The sequence below is a fragment of the Tauraco erythrolophus genome, chromosome 1 (assembly GCF_009769465.1).
Source record: "Tauraco erythrolophus isolate bTauEry1 chromosome 1, bTauEry1.pri, whole genome shotgun sequence".
NCBI lineage: Eukaryota > Metazoa > Chordata > Aves > Musophagiformes > Musophagidae > Tauraco > Tauraco erythrolophus.
The window spans coordinates 129,742,884-129,760,905 of record NC_141465.1 but is presented as its reverse complement, the minus strand read 5'-3'; the positions used below and the strand labels follow the sequence as shown (position 1 = coordinate 129,760,905).

General features: G+C 40.5%; 1 protein-coding gene across 10 annotated transcripts in view; it reads left to right on the top strand.

The window, feature by feature from the left end:
• DLG2 (discs large MAGUK scaffold protein 2) overlaps positions 1-18,022 on the top strand; it is a 1,082,159-nt gene that overhangs the window by 653,675 nt on the left and 410,462 nt on the right. For all 10 annotated transcript variants that reach the window (XM_086614508.1, XM_086614488.1, XM_086614523.1 and 7 more), the window contains one exon: positions 9,865-9,915. In XM_086614508.1, coding sequence (XP_086470634.1) covers positions 9,865-9,915 — 51 coding nt within the window. The remainder of the gene's footprint in view (positions 1-9,864; positions 9,916-18,022) is intronic.

Here is an 18,022-nt window from a genome sequence, read left to right as displayed (position 1 = left end):
CAGTATTAAACATTATTAAAATAACTTTGTAAGTCCCAGGTTACAAGTGCTTCATAATCTTTGTTGATGATCAACCACGCAACACCAATTTTCCATTTTTCTGTATCTTATGCATAGAATGAGATATTGCACAGGAAAATCATTTCTAGAAATGTATGAATTGTTCAGACTGTTCAAAAGTTTGATGAATTTTCTTCTAAAACTGAAATGGACCAGAGATATAGGAACCTGACAAACTGAAGTTTATGATAACTCATATGTTAAAGTGTCAGCAATGGCAGAAGCACAAAGAAAATGAAAGATAGAGTGACTGTGAACTTCTGAAGCTGTGTAGTAAATGATGTGAATTGCACAAGAAAAAATGTAATTCTGTGGAATGAAGTTACTGTATCCAGCTCTCTGGAATGCACTCTTTCAAATTCTTGTACTGTGGTATATTATAAATTTAAGATATAGAAATATAAGGAATTTTATGAAATTATTTTTTCAGGATGCAAATCCTAAAAGTCTATAGCATTTCTGTAGAGTCAGACACTGGTTCCTCAAATGGCAATTCCATCCGAAGACTAAGGCACACGACGTAAATCACCCTCTCTTGATTTCTCTCTCCAGTGCCTGTAAAAAAAGTCTAGATGACTGCTTAACTTAAATTTCTACCTGTTAGATCTCTAATATGATGGCATATGAATTTTTCTTAGTGTAAGAAGATTGTAAGTATAAAAGCTGAAGTTTGCATTCTTCTTTTTTTGATATTAATTTTGCACAACTTGGAAGTGGTAGCATAAACAGAACTCATGCACGGATGTCATTTTGTTTCCTTTTACTGTGAATCCCATTTGAAATCATGATCTCTGCTTTGATCTGCTCCATAAATTATGCTTATAAAACCAGGAATTCTGCAATGGGTCTGCATTAGGTATTTCAAGTGCTTACACTCACTAGCATATAGGCACTTTTCTTCTGTAGTGATGTGTATGGCCAACCTCAAAATATAGACAAAACAAATAGAAGATGAAGGAAAATTTGATGGCACATCTTATAAAGGACAAAGTGTTATCACATACCATGTAAACTAAATAAAATAACAAGAATATCTAGGAGGAGGTTAGGAAGATACATGTTTTTCAGCCTGTAGAAAGTGTCAGATCTATGGAGATAAAACAACTAAAAAAAAAAAAATCCAGATTGTTGCAAAACAGAGGAAAGGATTGTGAGGAGTGAGAGCAGTTAGCAGAGGAAATCAGAAGATAATTCCTTATTTGGATGAGATTTTTAAACTATGGTTAAGCACGTGAGGCATATTAATGAAAGGAATCAAGATACATGGAGCGTATGAGTGACTTAATAGGAGCTGTGGGAGAAGATTATGTTAAAAGTTTAGTTGGAAAAAATGACAAGATGGAAAGGTAATCATGAATAATCCTTTGGATGAAGTGGGATTAAATAAAGCATGTTGAATTCAGTATATAGCGTGTGCATCTGTATGTGAGAGAAAAGGAAAAGAACAAATTTGGAGGTAGTATGAGGGAAGAAAGAAAGAAAAAAATGAAAATAATGAAAATCAGAGGAAGTAGTGGAGTCTGAGGTGGAGACATGAAAAGTTGTGATTAGTGCTAGGGGATGATAATACACAATAGACACAGAAAGCATGATCTTGTTCTGAACAAAATTTGAGATATGAGGTAGGGTAAGAAAAAAATTAGAGATTTGGGAATCAATGAGAAAGGAGTGATAATGGTTACTTGCTAAATAGGTATTTTCTCCAAGAGAATGAAAAGAAGAAAACCAAGGGTAACAGTGAGGGTGGAAGAAAGAGAGGCAAGAGTATGGTACGCAAACAAAGAAGAAGATTAAGACCTGGAGAAGGATATAGGAGACATCTAAGAAGAAAAGAATGAGCAAAACCAGCACCCTTTGAGCAGGGTACCAGTTGATAACAACTGTGCTGCAGGTCTTTACAGGTGTTGTCCAAGAGCTGAATTTGGCTTCTTGGAGCTCTGCTAACTGTGTTGAGGGTGGTATCTTCCCTACAGGATGTACGAGTGGTGGTCGAGTGCTGTGTAGGCATTTGTGGTAGGATCCACAGATCACTTGCACATGTACTGTAAGACCTATTCCTGATAAAGTATAAATTTCTTTCAAAACCTTTCGCTCTTCATTCTTCACACCAGAACAGTTGTATTATGGCAACAAAGTTTTAGATTAGGATAAATTTTCATTCAAAGAGCTTAACATAATCATCCTTGTTTCCTAGAGGAAAGAGGGGTGAAAAGAAGGAAGTAGGCTTAGTTATGCACTGTGATTAAAAATAGATGCGAGGCATCTTATATAAAAAGCCCATAAAACACACTTGCACATTTAGATGAAAAATCGTAGACTAAAAAACTTTCTATTCAGGACAATTTGAAACCATAAAATCACCATATTGGAAATCAGAGAAGACAGGAGACTGTTTGCTATATGTTTATATTCAGCGAGAAAGGAAATTTTTAATGCTCTTAGAAAACAATATCAAAAAGACATCAGCAGATTTCTTGAAAACAAAAAGGAAGCTTTGACAATTAATGAAGAAACAACCTAAATCTGGAGATGGCAAAGAGCTAAAAAAAATTGCTCTTTGGTCTTGCTGATAAAACAGAAATCATGAAAGGCTATTTAAATCCTGTGCTCATTAAATTACCGAAATGGCCTTGATGTTTCTGAAATGTAAAATGGACTGTCTTAATTATGCAGCAAATTGGAAATTTTTACAGGCCAAATATGTCCTAGGGTTACTTGTACAACAAGAATTTGGCAATCCTGTATTCCAGCGAGGTTTGGGTAGTTAGGCAACTGGTGAAACCATACAGCCAAAAGAATAAAATTTGTGTGTCGAGCAAAAATCAGTGGCAGTTATTTTCCTATGCATATGATAGCAAAAGTAGAAGAAGCAGCCTTCTTTCTTGAAGAAAGCTGAAAAACAATAACCAATTAAGTATAATTAAAATGGGTTTCATTTGTAATAAAAGTCTACAGACGTAATTTTTAGGCGAAACAATCTCTTCTTGAAAATAAAACTAAACATAACAAACAGCGCTAATGACATAGAATTTATTAGAAAGAATAGGTGCAGTGGTTTCAAAATATTACGTTTGTATAAATTGTCAGTGTTTTGATGCCACTATTGTAATACAGTTCTTTACACTGAAATTCATATGATGACATCTTTATCTTATGGAGTGGGTGGATGCTGTTGTAGATGTGTAGAAATATAGCAAGAAAGAATTAGGCAATGCTTACTTGTTTGAGTATAAACAGGTCTATCAAATCAAATAATTGCAAAAGTATAAAAAGAGTATCAGATTATTGTTATGAGAAAAAAACATATCTATAAAAATCTTAAAGTGACAGAGTATGTGAAAATGGAAAACCCAACAGAAGGTTTTTCTCAAGGATTTTGGAAATCTATCATAATCTGTAGAACTGATTTCATTAAGAGACTACTTCAGCTACTTACGTCGTCCTCAAACTGCTCTAGATGAGAGAAACTTCCTGGAAAGTCAGAGTAAAATTCTTCACATAAAGAAACAAACAAATCTGAGTTTGTCAGGTCCTTATTTTGGTGTTCTGTGTGCTGGGTTTTATTTCAGGTTTTTCACAAAATGGTACATAAAAACCTCTTTTTACCTCTTCCTTATTTCTCATTCTCCTGAAAGCAAATGTCCTCTGAAGATGACTACTGCTTTCTCTTAGAAAGATAAGTGAACTCTGGAAGTGATTAGAGCTTCACCAGGAAATATCTCTTGAATGCTGGAACCTAGATAATTACCATCTATTACTTCTCTTTCTTGTCAAAAGTTTGGGAGAGTCCTGCAGTATGACAGATGCAGCTGTAAATGAAAGGTAACAGTTACCTTGCCTTTGCAAGTAGTTGCTTTAAACATTAGGATTTAATTGAATTATGGTAATCTATTCTACAGGGGCTGTAAGTTCATCACACTCTGGATCATAAGCATATGTAAGGTCAGGAGATTGAGAAACCTTTTTACATCAGAAGTGTATGTTGGTGATGCTGTTTCTGAACAACAGGGCATCAAAAGCCCTCAAAGTTATCTAAAGGTTTCATGAGGACCTGTTCTTCATATAGTACTTACATATTTTGTCCTGATCAACAGTTTATTTTTTCTTCTACTGGAAATGAAGGATATTTCCGAATGAGACACATTTCGATTCCAGACTCTGTGCCTTAAAGAGGGGATGTGGTTGATTGTGTCCTCCCATGGACCTCATCTTGTGCTCTTCTTGCCCACTTCTGCCAGAGTCCCCTGGGCCTGTTACTGTCACAGGTGTCGGGCACTCTGTCTCCAAAGCGAAGAGAATGTCCTGAATCATAGCGGGAAGCAAACAGCAATATATAGAATCATAGAATCATAGAATGGTTAGGGCTGGAAGGGACCTTCAAAGGTCATCTAGTCCAACCCCCCTGCAAGGAACAGGGATATCTCCAACTAGATCAGGTTGCTCAGGGCCTCATCCAACCTGGCCTTGAACGTCTCCAGGGATGGAGCATCCACCACCTCTCTGGGCAACCTGTTCCAGTGTTCTACAACTCTCATGGTAAAAAATTTTTTCCTAATATCCAACCTGAATCTACCTCCCTCTATTTTAAAACCATTACCCCTTGTCCTATCACAACAGGCCCTCCTGAACAGCCTCTCCCCATCTTTCCTGTAGGCCCCCTTGAGGTACTGGAAGACCGCTATAAGGTCACCCCGGAGCCTCCTCTTCTCCAGGCTGAACAGCCCCAACTCTTTCAGCCTGTCCTCATAGGAAAGGTGCTCCAGCCCTCTTATCATCTTCGTGGCCCTCCTCTGGACCCTCTCCAACTGGTCCATGTCCTTCTTATGTTGGGGGCTCCAGAACTGGACGCAGTACTCCAGGTGAGGTCTCACGAGGGCAGAGTAGAGGGGGAGAATCACCTCTCTCGACCTGCTGGCCACGCTCCTCTTGATGCAGCCCAGGACGCGGTTGGCCTTCTGGGCCGCAAGAGCACATTGCCGGCTCATATTGAGCTTCTCGTCCACCAGTACTCCCAAGTCCTTCTCCTCAGGGCTGCTCTCGATCCATTCACCACCCAGTCTGTATTTGTGCCTGGGATTGCCACGACCCAGATGTAGGACCTTGCATTTGGCCTGGTTGAACTTCATGAGGTTGACACGGGCCCACCTCTCCAGCCTGTTGAGGTCCCTCTGGATGGCATCCCTCCCTTCCAGCGTGTCGACGGCACCACACAGCTTGGTGTCATCGGCGAACTTGCTGAGGGTGCACTCCATGCCACTGTCCATGTCACCGACAAAGATGTTGAAGAGGGCCGGGCCCAACACGGACCCCTGAGGGACGCCACTCGTGACCGGTCTCCACTTGGACATCGAGCCGTTGACCACTACTCTCTGAGTGCGGCCATTGAGTCAATTCCTTATCCACCGAGTGGTCCATCCATCAAACCCATGCCTCTCTAGTTTAGAGAGAAGAATGTCGTGCGGGACAGTGTCAAAAGCTTTGCACAAGTCCAGGTAGATGATATCCATTGGTCGACCCTTGTCCACCGATGCTGTCACCCCATCATAAAAGGCCACCAAGTTGGTCAGGCACCTCCTTGCTCTCCATGTGCCTTAGCATGGTTCCCAGGATAATCTGCTCCATGACCTTGCCAGGCACAGAGGTGAGACTGACCGGCCTGTAGTTGCCCGGGTCCTCCTTGTTCCCCTTTTTAAATATGGGGGTTATGTTCCCTCTCTTCCAGTCATCGGGGACCTCGCCAGACCACCACGACTTCTCAAATACAATGGCCTGTGGCTTGGCAACTTCATCCGCCAGTTCCTTCAGGACCCGCGGATGGATCTCATCAGGTCCCATGGTCTTGTGCACCTTCAAGTTCCTCAGATGTTCTCGAACCTGCTCTTCAAGTTCAGTGGGCGGTGGTTCATCCTCACAGTCCCTGCTAGTTCTTTCCACAGCTTGGGCGGTAAGACAAGAGGCTTTATCAGTGAAGACTGAGGCAAAAAATTCATTGAGTACCTCAGCCTTCTCTATGTCCCGGGTAACCAGAGCACCAGTATCCTTCCGGAGGGGGCCTACATTCTCCTTGGACTTCCTTTTGTCCCCTACATACCTATAGAAGCTTTTCTTATTGCTTTTTATATCCCTTGCCAAATTCAATTCCTTCAGGGCTTTAGCCTTCCTCACCTGATCCCTGGTCACTCGTACAGCTTCTCTGTATTCCTGCCAGGCTATCTGTCTCCGCTTCCACCCTCTGTAGGCTAACCTCTTCATTTTCAGTTGGTCCAGGAGCTCCTTGCTCATCCACGCGGGCTTCCTGGTCTTTTTGCCCGACTTGTTCTTCATCGGGATGCACCTCTGCTGAGCTTGGAGGAGGTGCTCCTTGAATGTGGACCAACTTTCCTGGGCCCCTCATCCCTCCAGGGCCGCCTCCCACGGCACTTTGCCCATCAGGTCCTTGAAGAGGCCAAAGTCCGCCTTTTTGGACAACAGGGAGAGACCGAATTGCTCCTTCTGGACATCCTAACTGGTTGGGCTTGTGGGAGCAGGTGCTGGATATCACACTGTGCGTGTGCTGCCAGTAACAGGTGCAGACAAGCCCGAAAAAGCAATCGGAAAAGCTGCTAAACCAGAGATCTGGCCTTTCACTGGTGTATAATTATGAAAGACACACAGCATCCCTTAAGCAGAACTTTGTTACCAGTCTAGAGTTGAGTAATGCAAAGAAAACAGATTTAAGGCGAGTGCCCACCAAACTTTACACATCTATTTTAGACACTGTTTATACTCAGTGAAAGGAAACCTCAGGGGCACAATTCATCTAGCCTACTTGAGATTTCTAGTGTAGGAGGAAATTAATTAAGACCTAGAAATGCCTGTTTCTTTTCACTAAAGAGAGCTAGATGACTACTTCACGTCAGTATTATAAATATAAAAATTTAGTTGAGATTAAAGATATCTGTTGTCAACCTTGTACACCTGAGTGACACGAAAGAATATTCCCGAATTGACTTGGAAATGCTAACGATTTCTTTGGCTGTGAAGGAGAAGAGAAAACCATATGACAAGATGAGGACTTTTTCATAGATACTTAAAATCATACAGGCCGGAGTAAATTTTGCTGTGTTTTCTTGCTGCAATCTGATATAAAAGCAGAATTCAGAGAACTCATGTAAAGAGAGACATAGGAACTGGTTCCCGCCTTGCCAGAAATGGAAGTTGCAGGTTCAGACAGCTTGTTCAGGTGCTTTATCAGGCGAGAGACTGTCAAGTTAAAATGCACAACAACAGAGGGTATGTCTGTATGCTGCTAAATGAGAGGACCAACAAGCTAGTTCCAGCGCTGGAGCCATGATTCTCCTCCTGCTTAACTGTTGGCTCACTCCTTGGCTATTTGTTTCCAGCAGGCTCCAGACAGAAACAGCCTTAAGCACTAAGGCTTGGCTGAAAATTGACTCTAATTTAGCAGTGTAGGTGCAGCCAGAGAGTCTAATTATGAAATAAAATAGTGCTAGCAATGAATGGTACTGCATGCATCATCATTCTACCTGCCTCAGGTAGGTGCAATATCCTATTAGATCCTTTACGAAATAACTTCATTGGTCTTACGAGCAAACAGCAAGAAAAACAGGGAAGTGAACTGCATATGTAGATATATATGCTTAAATAACAAAAGGAATTGGATCAAGATCAGCTTTTTAATTCATATCATCCCTGCTGTTATGGAACCCGATAATGGATCTCTGCGGCGATTGACGGCGATTTGAACTGAAGACCTTTTTGGAATCGTGACTGTGGATGATAAAAAGATCCCTCAGATGATCGTGATCAAAATATTGTTTGTGTGCAAATACAAATTGAGTATTCAGCTTGTGTTTCCTCCTTTCATCTTTATACAGAGGTTGCTCACTTCTCATGTCCCTCTTTTTCCCATTTTGCTGCACTAACGAGTTTTTAATGCAAAGGAAAAGTGATTATAAGCAGTGAAGCAAAGACAGCTTTATAGAGCAAGACTGAGGAATTGAAGACATAGATCAGAGCCATCCACCAACCTAAGATAAAAGAGAAGTTCATGAAAACAGAGACTTATAGATTGCTTTGATTTCATTATCATTAGACAGGAAAGGACAAAAAATAGAATAGCTATAAAGCTGTTCATACCTAGTAAGTTGCCTATATTAATAAAGCAGTCTATGCAGAAAGCATTACAGTGATAACATAGGACAGGAAAATATCCTATAACAAAATTTTTGTTCATATCTGGTTTTAGCGTAGTGTAATGCGATTACCAAATTGTGATAATGTAAAAAATACTTCTATTATGTATGTATTAAATATTTTATTCATTGATGCTGTGTTTTCATTTCATTGCTAAGCACGGGTTATTTGTTTAGACTTTTCCTCTTTCCTTTTGAACACAGATTATAGGGATTGTATTTCTATTACTGATTTCATGGTTTATCAGATCTTGAATTGCAGACAAATCAAGTAGTCGGTGGTTTTTATTGGAAGCTTTTGTTAGATAGATACATGTACCTAGTTATAATATTCACAAGAGAAGTACCTAATTATATTTGAAAGGTGCTTGACTAGATAAAGAATTCTTGGTGTACAGTATTTTCTGATTGGAGTTAAAAAGCTAATATAGAAAATTAGCAGCTGGGAGTGGGGAGAAGTAATAAATATTCTTGTTCTAAGAAATAACAAATTTGTTCCTTCGAGATTAGGTCAATCCTAATACTTCAGTTTTACCATTACTTTTTTTTTTTTTTTTCCCATGAAGTATAAATTAAGTAAAACACTAAAGCAAAATTATTTTCCAGGAAACATCCTATCATCACAAATTAGCATGATTCATGGACAATATCTTTTATTTTTGATTAATCAGGATTTTCTGGCCAAATCAAAATATAACTGACTAGCTGTACCTAAGGGACACTTTGAAATTCTTCTGAGACTTTAATAATAGAATATTTTCATTACTCTTCATTTTACTTACAATGTAGTCAGCTTCTGTAGCTTTCTCAGATGTGATACTCCATCCATTTAAGAAATAAGGAAACTAAGAGAGAGGGATGATGTTAAGTGAGTTGCCTAAAGGGACAGAAAAAAATCCATGTCAGACTGGAACAAGGTTTCAGAATGCTGCTTAAATCAGTGTCGTGTCTTCAGCTGATAGATTTCTTGTCCAGTGCAATCCATTTTGATGCTCTACATTTTGTAGCTTAATTTCTTTTGACACTGAAACTCAGCGTAAAAATTGCGTTAACATTCCGTGCCTCTTTGCCATTCAGCTGTCTATTGCAAAAGTCCTCTGTCATGTTCTTGCCCTAGGTTAATATAGTAAACAAGATGTATTTCAGTATATGTATCAGTGATATTTTACGTAAGTGCTATGAATTTCCTGTCTGGTTTTGTATTGCAAAGTAAATTTGAGCTCGTAAGGCAATGAATGCCTAATCTTTCTTCCATTTGTGAGACTAATTTTTAGAAACAGGTCTTCTATTTTTGACATGAAACTATTACTTTGGAAATTGTATAAATATTTGCACAAAACCATGAACACACTAGATCAAATACAAGTCATATTATGTAAGTGCCTTAGTTATCCACTATTTCAGTGTTTTATATACTGAACTCCTACTGTTCTCAAGTTTATAGGCTTGATTACATGCCATTCAAGACAAAGGGGAGTGAAGCAGGCTGTAATGTAGATAGCCTCACCTATATCTTGAAAAATGTGCTTCGCTAGACTGATCATATTGGAATATCTGTAAAAAGTATCCCATGTGTATTTAAGTAATTTTCTGATTTTATTTTCTTTAGGTCAATGGAACAGAAATTGAATATGAATTTGAAGAAATTACTTTGGAGAGGGTAGGTATAATTTATTCTTCTCTTATAGGAAAAAATATAATCTCTAATAAAAATAATGGAATTCCTTATGAAATTAAAAGTTGAGAATAAAATTATATAAAATTATTTATATTTTTAATAAAGATGTCCAGTCTTTATTCTAAACTATGAAAATGTGAGTGATGCAACAGGATAAGCCTTTCATATTTTTAAGAAGCTTCAGGTGTAGCTACTCGTAGACCAGAATCCGGAATACTTTTCTCCCCATAGCTGTGAGTGCTCGACTACGCTCGACTCTTGCTCGACAAGAGTCCCTGTAACTTGGTAACTCCCTTTAACTTGTGAACTGTAATTGTGGAATCTTTTCTCTTTTAACCTCCCTGATCTATGATTCTATGATTTCCTTGTATGCGTGCGTAATAGAAGACGTGTAGTCTTATGCTATAAAACAAAAATTGCAAAAGTGTTTTTAATGTTCAGGTAACTATATAAAAGCTATAGACCATATCCATGTGCAGAGGATACGTTTATGCAAGTCTGAGCTACGTGAGCTATAACCAGAGCTGGCGGTGAAGGTCTTGTCGGTAGTGTGGTTTAAAAGTAGCACAAAAAAAAAAGGAGATAGTTAAACTTTGTGCTGCATCATATCTTCCTGGATTTGGTGGGTTTTCCTTGCTTTTTGGTTACATAACTGTTTTCTTTAGACTACGGACTTTCCTTGCCACCAGATCAAGACCAGATGGGCCACACATTGTGTGAGAAAGAAAGTCTAATCTTTGTCGTGTGTCATAGTGCTTACAAAGATTTCTAATGGATGCGAGATTGTCATTGCTGAATTCCTTCAATAGTCTACCAACATGCTGGTAATACGAAGCTTTTTCATCTTGAACCAAACACGGATAGGCTTCTTTCAACATAAAATGTTTGAATGAAGGCCGGATTTACCAAGATCTGACTGATGCCAAATGAATAAATGCCTGTAAGGTAGCAAGCAACCGTTAAATTAGATAGTTAGATTATACAATTCGTTGCATGTTTTCTGCATGTTATGTTTTTAATTGTCCAGGATAATGAATTTCATAACCATTCAGTTAAAGGGATACAGGTTATGTTCTCGTTGATTTGCTCTCTCAGTCAAATTAGGAAAGAGCAATATATCTTTTTACCATAACCATCCTCGTAACAGATAACATATAAGGTTATAGGCACTTTCTATCTACTGTCTCTCAACTTATTTGTGCATCACTAGTTATTCATTGGACTAGAGTTTCCAAAGGTCACTGAACAGAACATATGCCTCCTGGGTGATATTTTGAAAACCACTTTGTTTTTAATAGATGTGTAAGTTATCAGTACACATACTGCAGAACGAATGTGATTTGCATCTCGTGTACCTGCTTGATGCAGATTATTTGCTATTCGTAATATAATGCTACATAATATCAGTTAAAGACTGATCAACAACAGTGAAAAACGCTGCCAGTTTTCACGGAGGATATCTCAGTTGTTTTCTGGATGCTGCTGAATCTGTGGCTTCTGATTATTACTGCTTGAAATGTTCTGTCACATGTATCAGTGTTTTGTCTCAAAGGCAGGGTACTGTGTCTGCTGGTTTTTGTGTGAGATATAAAACACAAGTGATTGCCTTTAAATAGCTGTCATTTATGTTAGACTAAAAGCATTTTCAGAAGAAAGACATTCACCATGTTGATTACCCATTTTCTTCCACAAAACTGCTTTTAGAAATTAGATGGAAAATCATCTCTCTGTGTTTAATGGCAAAGCTGCAAAATGTATTAAGGTTGCTGCTGTTGAGAGATAAAAATGTAGTTTGCCCATATCAAACAGTTAGTAATAAACTTTCCATTTTAAGTCCAGTTATCCAAGTTACAGTATTCTACATGCCCCAAACCATCAGATATTTTCTTCATTGAATTTATCCACATTTTGAAATAGTCAATATAATTTAAAATATTTTGCAACGTAAAAGATAAATCGATTGAAGGTATATTAGGGCCTTTGCTCTCTTTTTGGCTGTTTTTTTATAGCAGAATGAAAGGGAAGGTAGTAAAGGATTGATTACTTCCGAGCATCTCCCAGTCTCTATAGGCTTAGCAAGGACACCATTAATTTAATTGTAGGAGGTCACCTTCATCCATAGGTGACATGAATTTGTGAGATGCATTCCTGAAGAGTTACTCGCTGAGGTACGATCCTTGCCCCAGGATGACGAGATGGCTCCATCCCTTGGAGTAACATGGGACTACTGTGTGCATGTTGGCAGAATGCATCCCATGTGGAGCTGGGGAGCAGATCCACAGGGTCTCAAAAATGCCAAAAGGAAACCCTGCGAAGGGGCCAGGGGATGGGCAATGCAGAGCTTGCGAGAATCACTGAGTGACCAGAGACCCAGCTGGCGTACCAAGAAATGATGGCAGAGATACAGAGGGCTCGTGTAGAGAGCTTTTCTACTTTTGCTCTTTGACCTAGTGTTGTTCACTTAAATGTTAAAAGTTAAAATGTTGGGTCCCAGTTTACAGTTCAGCAAGGCTTGGGGTTTGGCTTCAGTGAGAGCTCACAAAGACAATGAAGTTGAGGCAGATCCACCTTAAAGCTGTGATTAGTGCTGTTCCAGGAGTACGTCTCTGCAAGCCCCTTCCTTAGTGGCACACTCTTATCCTTTCACTTTTCTTCAGTTATGCCAACCACTTATCAGGTACCATCACCAGTCCCTGAGCCCAAGAGGACTGCTGTTGAATAATTGATCCTCATTAATGAGTAGCTCTCATAAGAGCCTACTTGAGTAACACAATTACACAGTGAAGAGAAATCAAACAAATTCTCTTCTCTCAAAAAAAGAAAAAAAGACTTTTAATTCCTTCAACTACTTCAGAGAATGTATGAGTTTCTCTGCTAAACTTACGGGCATAAAACAGATCCAAGTGTAGACTAAGACTTGGCAATTTGTAATAAACTACAATGCCCAAATGCACACTTAGACAGAATTTCTTAAAATAAGCTATTACCTTGCTCTAGCTTGAATATTAAAGACACCATTAAAAGGAAACTCTACATAAAATGACTTGTATTAATGCAGTGATGTTAGTCTTCTATTACTGCAGGACTTGAAAAAGGTATCTAGCACTATCAAGAGACCGATTTGCACTTGCAAATCAGTGGTCAGTGTAAGAGAGAACTGAATAGACTGTGACAAAGCCTAGCCTAACTTCTCTAAGCTGGAGGAAAGTTTTAATTGATTGACTCCTTGATACAGTGCTATGCTTGGAGACATATGCTGAAGAGAGGGTTTTCACAGAAGTTGATGGAATGTCAGCCAGTATCAATAGCTACCTTGATGAAGAGTAAAGACAGTGGGTCACTTCATGATTCATGTTGGATTCATACCAAGTTCAACGTCTGATTTCAGATCTCAGTACTTTTTTGCTCATCTAGTCTTATCTTTTCTTTAGATGTCAGAGAAAAAGAGCAGTTACAATTAGTAAAGCTGCTTTCAAAGAATCTTTTTATGCTTTAGTAAGTATTTCCATACAGTATCTGTATAAAAGTAAAATTATATTACTTTTTGTGGAATAGAGTCTTTAAAAAAATAAATTCTATCAACACTGGAACTAAAGACATCTAGTTCCCAGTGCATTTGGATCATGAGATTGACTGACCTTGATATCTGAACAGGGCAAGTTCTGATTGAGAATTTTCCCAAGGCTGAGAAATGCATAAGTATCTATTTCTTTTTGGTTTATACTCCTGTGGATTCTCTGGCCTATGATAACAATTCAGGTTACACTGCAGAATGTCCCTGTTTTCAATGAACCACATTGTTTTACAAAGTTTTTAGGAACTTACAGTTTCGTTTCCTCCTCGCTTTTTCAGATTTGGTTGCAATTGGCTATTGGGCTTACTACCATTGAGGGAGAGACAGGCATGGATGCTCACATAGCACAATTATTTCTTCAGAAAATCGGATCAAAGATAGTCAAAAAGAGTAAATTCTCAATAATGATTTAACATCTGGGAGTGGATGAGAGGGAGAGGAAAGAGTGGAAAAAGCAATCCTATATTTTGGCAGAGTAAGAAATTTATTTCAGGCCTGGGCTTTTATTTACTTTGGTATCTTGTAAACATAAGAGATAATTACTGCTGTACTATTAATTATGCTGTTTTCATCACTAATTTCCTTTGTGAAAAGCAGAAGTTTGCAAAAATATAAAGAGATGCGTTCCACTGAATGCTGAAGAGCAATAGGAATTGGATTGTATTCAATAACACAAGCAGTTTAAGTTGACTCGATATCTTATTTTTTATATCTGTCTATTTTGTTTTGACAGAGATCATAGAATCACAGAATGGTTTGGTCTGGAAAGGACCTTTAAAGGTCAACTAGTCCAACCTCCCTGCAGTGAGCAGGGACGTATTGAACTACATGAGGTTTCTTAGAGCCCTGTCCAACCTGACCTTGAATGTTTCCAGGGATAGGGCATCTACCACCTCTCTGGATAACCTGTTCCATTGTTCCACCACTCTCATTGTAAAAAATTTCTTTCTTATATGTAGTCTGAATATACCCTCCTTTAGTTTAAAACCATTACTCCTTGTCCTATCACTACAGGGCCTGATAAAAAGTCTTTCCCTGTATTTCTTATAAGCCGCCTTTAAGTATTGAAAGGCCTCGATAAGGTCTCCGCAGAGCCTTCTCTTCTCCAGGCTGAACAACCGAAACTCTCTCAGCCTTTCCTCATAGGAGAGGTGTTCTATCCCTTTAATAATTCTTGTGGCCCCTCCTCTGGACATAGTATCACAAGTCCATGTCTTTCCTGTGCTGAGGACTCCAGAGCTGGACACAGTACTCCAGTGAGGTCTCACCAGAGTGGAGTAAAGGGGGAGGATCGCATCCCTCGACCTGCTGGCCACGCTTCTTTGGATGCAGCCCAGGATATGGTTGGCTTTCTGGGCTGTGAGAGCACATTGGCGGCTCATGTCCAGCTTTTCATCCACCAAGATCACTATTTGCTTGTATGTCTGGGAAATAAGGTTTTCACTATTAGTCATTAGTATGTCTGCTTTCTGTCTTTTTATAAGGTGGTTGACACCAGTTGTTCATGTATTGGTATGCTTTGACCTCTCATGAATGAGATTGTAAGACAATGCGGGTCCAGGAAAGTCCTCCTTTACGTAGTTCAGAAATAAGAGAGTGGAAGAGAGTGGTCAAGAAATGGCCACTAGGAAAAAGGTATTTTCAAAGTTCAAAAGCTTATGCCATAGTCATATGCCTTTTGAGAACCCAGAGTGCACAAATCAACATCCAACCATCAACGGTCCCAGTGGAGCGGTCTGACATCTTCCAACAGGAGAAAGTAAATCTTTCCATGTGAGTGTCCCTCAGGTGTACCTGCTGAGCTCCTCCAAAGGCAGCGTTGCTCTCTGAGTGTTTATTTCTGCAGAACTGTAGATGTTTTCTTCACATTGAGAGCTTTCTGACTGGGTGCCCTGATTACATTTCTTCTTTGCCAGGCTCTGCCTGCTTCCTAAGTGAGAGTAAGTGGCAGTTATTCTTGCAGCTTCAGACTGAAAAAAAAATGTAATTCAAAGGCAGAATCCTTCTTATTGACTAGTTTATGTCAGGTTTATAGTAGAATAGTGACCTATGAGTGTTTATAGCAATAAAGCTCACCCACAGGAATTTTCTCCTGGAAGAAGCCAGCAGAGCCTGCCTACAAGAAAAGACAGAAGTATCTATGTATGGAGCTGAGTTGTCGGCAAACAGAAAATGTGAATCCCATCTTTTCTATTGTTGTGCAGACAATCTGAAAAACTGATCTCTTGGGTATTGGTTGGGTATCAAGTCTTTGCAATGTATTTCTCTGTGCTTGCGTAACACGAAGTTCAGTAAAATCAAAACAGAAATTCAGAAAGATCCTTGAAAATACAGATGTGGCGTATGCAACCACTGTGCAGGAAATTCCCTTATGCTTTCTAATTCCAATCACGTCTTAGTTTAGAGTTGACACTGATGGGCAGTTGTGTCAGTGGCTGTTGTTTACCTTCAGAGAGGTTTGTAAGCGTTGGAAAGGGCAGACTCTGGCCTCTGGACGCAATGGCTTAAGCGAGGTCTGCGCTCTCCTTTCACCTCTCGTACCTTACCAGATTTTGCTTTGACCTTAGGCTGTGTAGGAGCAAGCTGATGAAAGGAGCTGAAGGAGCCTGGTGTGCAGTCCTGCTAACGTGCCACCGAAATACCAGGTCAATATTTTCCAAAGCAACTGCGGAATTTGGTTGTTTCAGTTTAATGACCTAAATTAAGATTCCTTGGAACAGCCTGATTTTTTTTGTAACATTACTCACCTAAAGCATGTGATTTTCTGTCACCTCAGAGCAGCCCTAATTTGGCACCCAAAATATAACTAATCACTGGAAAACTTTGTTCTTTGTTCTTATTCTGTCAGAGAGTCGTGGTGCTGAAACTTTTCCTGGTTATAAAGCTGTGCAAGTCTTGTGGGGGCCCGTTCCACCCATGCTGGGTTAGTAGAGGTACGAAACGTGCCAGTCTGGAGTATGCGTGGAAAGGCAGAAAAAGCCAGGAGAGGGAGGGCTGTACCTTTTGAGGGACAGAAGCTCGTGCCTGGTGGTGTGCTGTGGTTTATCCCAGCCGGCAGCTAAGCCACCACGAGGCCACTCACTCACCCCTCTTCCTCAGTGAGGTGGAGAGGAGAAAAATGTAACAGAAGGACTGAGGGTCGAGATAAGAACAGAGAGGGAGCACCAACCAACCGTGGCCCTGGGAAAAACAGATTCAGTTTGGGGACAAATCAATTTAAATCGTTAATGGCTCATTCAGAGAGGACAACAAGAAACAAAGCCAGATCTCAAAAACACCTTCCTCTCACCCTTCTCTTCTTCCCTGCTCTACCTCCTCCCCCTGTGGCGCAGGGGGACAGAGAATGGGGGGCTGCAGGTCAGTTTGTCAGACATTGTTTCTGCCACTCCTTTCTTAAAGGAGGAGGACCCATTACACTCTTTTCCCCTGTTCCAATGGATCCCCTCCTCACAGGACAGTCCACAGACTTCTCCAATGTGAGTCCTTCCCTCAGGATGCAATCCCTACCTATCAGATTGCTTCAGTGTGGGCATCTTCCCCACGGAGTCACAGCTTCTTAGGGAGCTGCCACCTGCTCCAGCATGGGCTTCTCCATGGGCTTCAGATGCCTCTCCGCATCATCATCAGCCTCCAGCAGTTGGAGAGGCTGGAGAGAGAGACCATTCTCTATGACTCACTTCAGGTTAAGGCATCTCTGCTCCAGCGTGCAGTTCTCCAAGAACTGCAGGTGGGTCTCTGCTCCACCATTAATCCCCACGGGCGGCAGTGGGGCCGCTGCCGTCTCACCACGGGCTGCAGGGGAATCTCAGCTCCGGCACCTCCTCCCGCTCCATCTTCACTTTCCTTGGTATCTGAGTGGCTGTATCTCTTGGATTTCAGTCCTCTCTCTGCTGCAGTCATCTTCAGTCGGGTAGTGGTGGCCCAGTGTAAGCAGCCATCTGCCCGGGAGGCCAGGGGGCCAACCCTCTGCCTCCCCCCTCTCTTCACTGCAGGTCCAGCCTCAGTTCGGGCTCTTTTGTCACCATCTTAAATAGGGCATTCCCAGAGGCCCTGGTTGTCTCAGCCCCAGCCTGAGGGGATGGGGAGGTTCTCACCTGTCCAACCGGTTTTAAAGCCCAGGAAGTTTTTCACAGCTACTTACAGGGGCCGTTTCCACAACCCCTCCCATGCTGCCAAAACCCCATCACACAAAGCCAACACATTAAGCTTTTTCACAGCTACTTACAGGGGCCATTTCTGCAGCCCCTCCCGTAAACCTAGCCCATGGTGTTAGCTGTCATTCCCCACATTCAGTGCCTGGGACTGGAAACTCAATAAACCCACATAGCTGTCTCACTGCAGACTGTTGGCTAGAGAAGGGAAGGGGCAGCTGTTAATGTCATATGCCTCTTAGAAATGTGAACAAAATATTTTTATTTATTGTTACTGCTGTTAACAATTGCATCACTATAGGTTGGGAGTGCAGAGAAGTAGAACAGGTGAGCTGCTCACGGTTTTCCTGAAAGCAGTGATAGA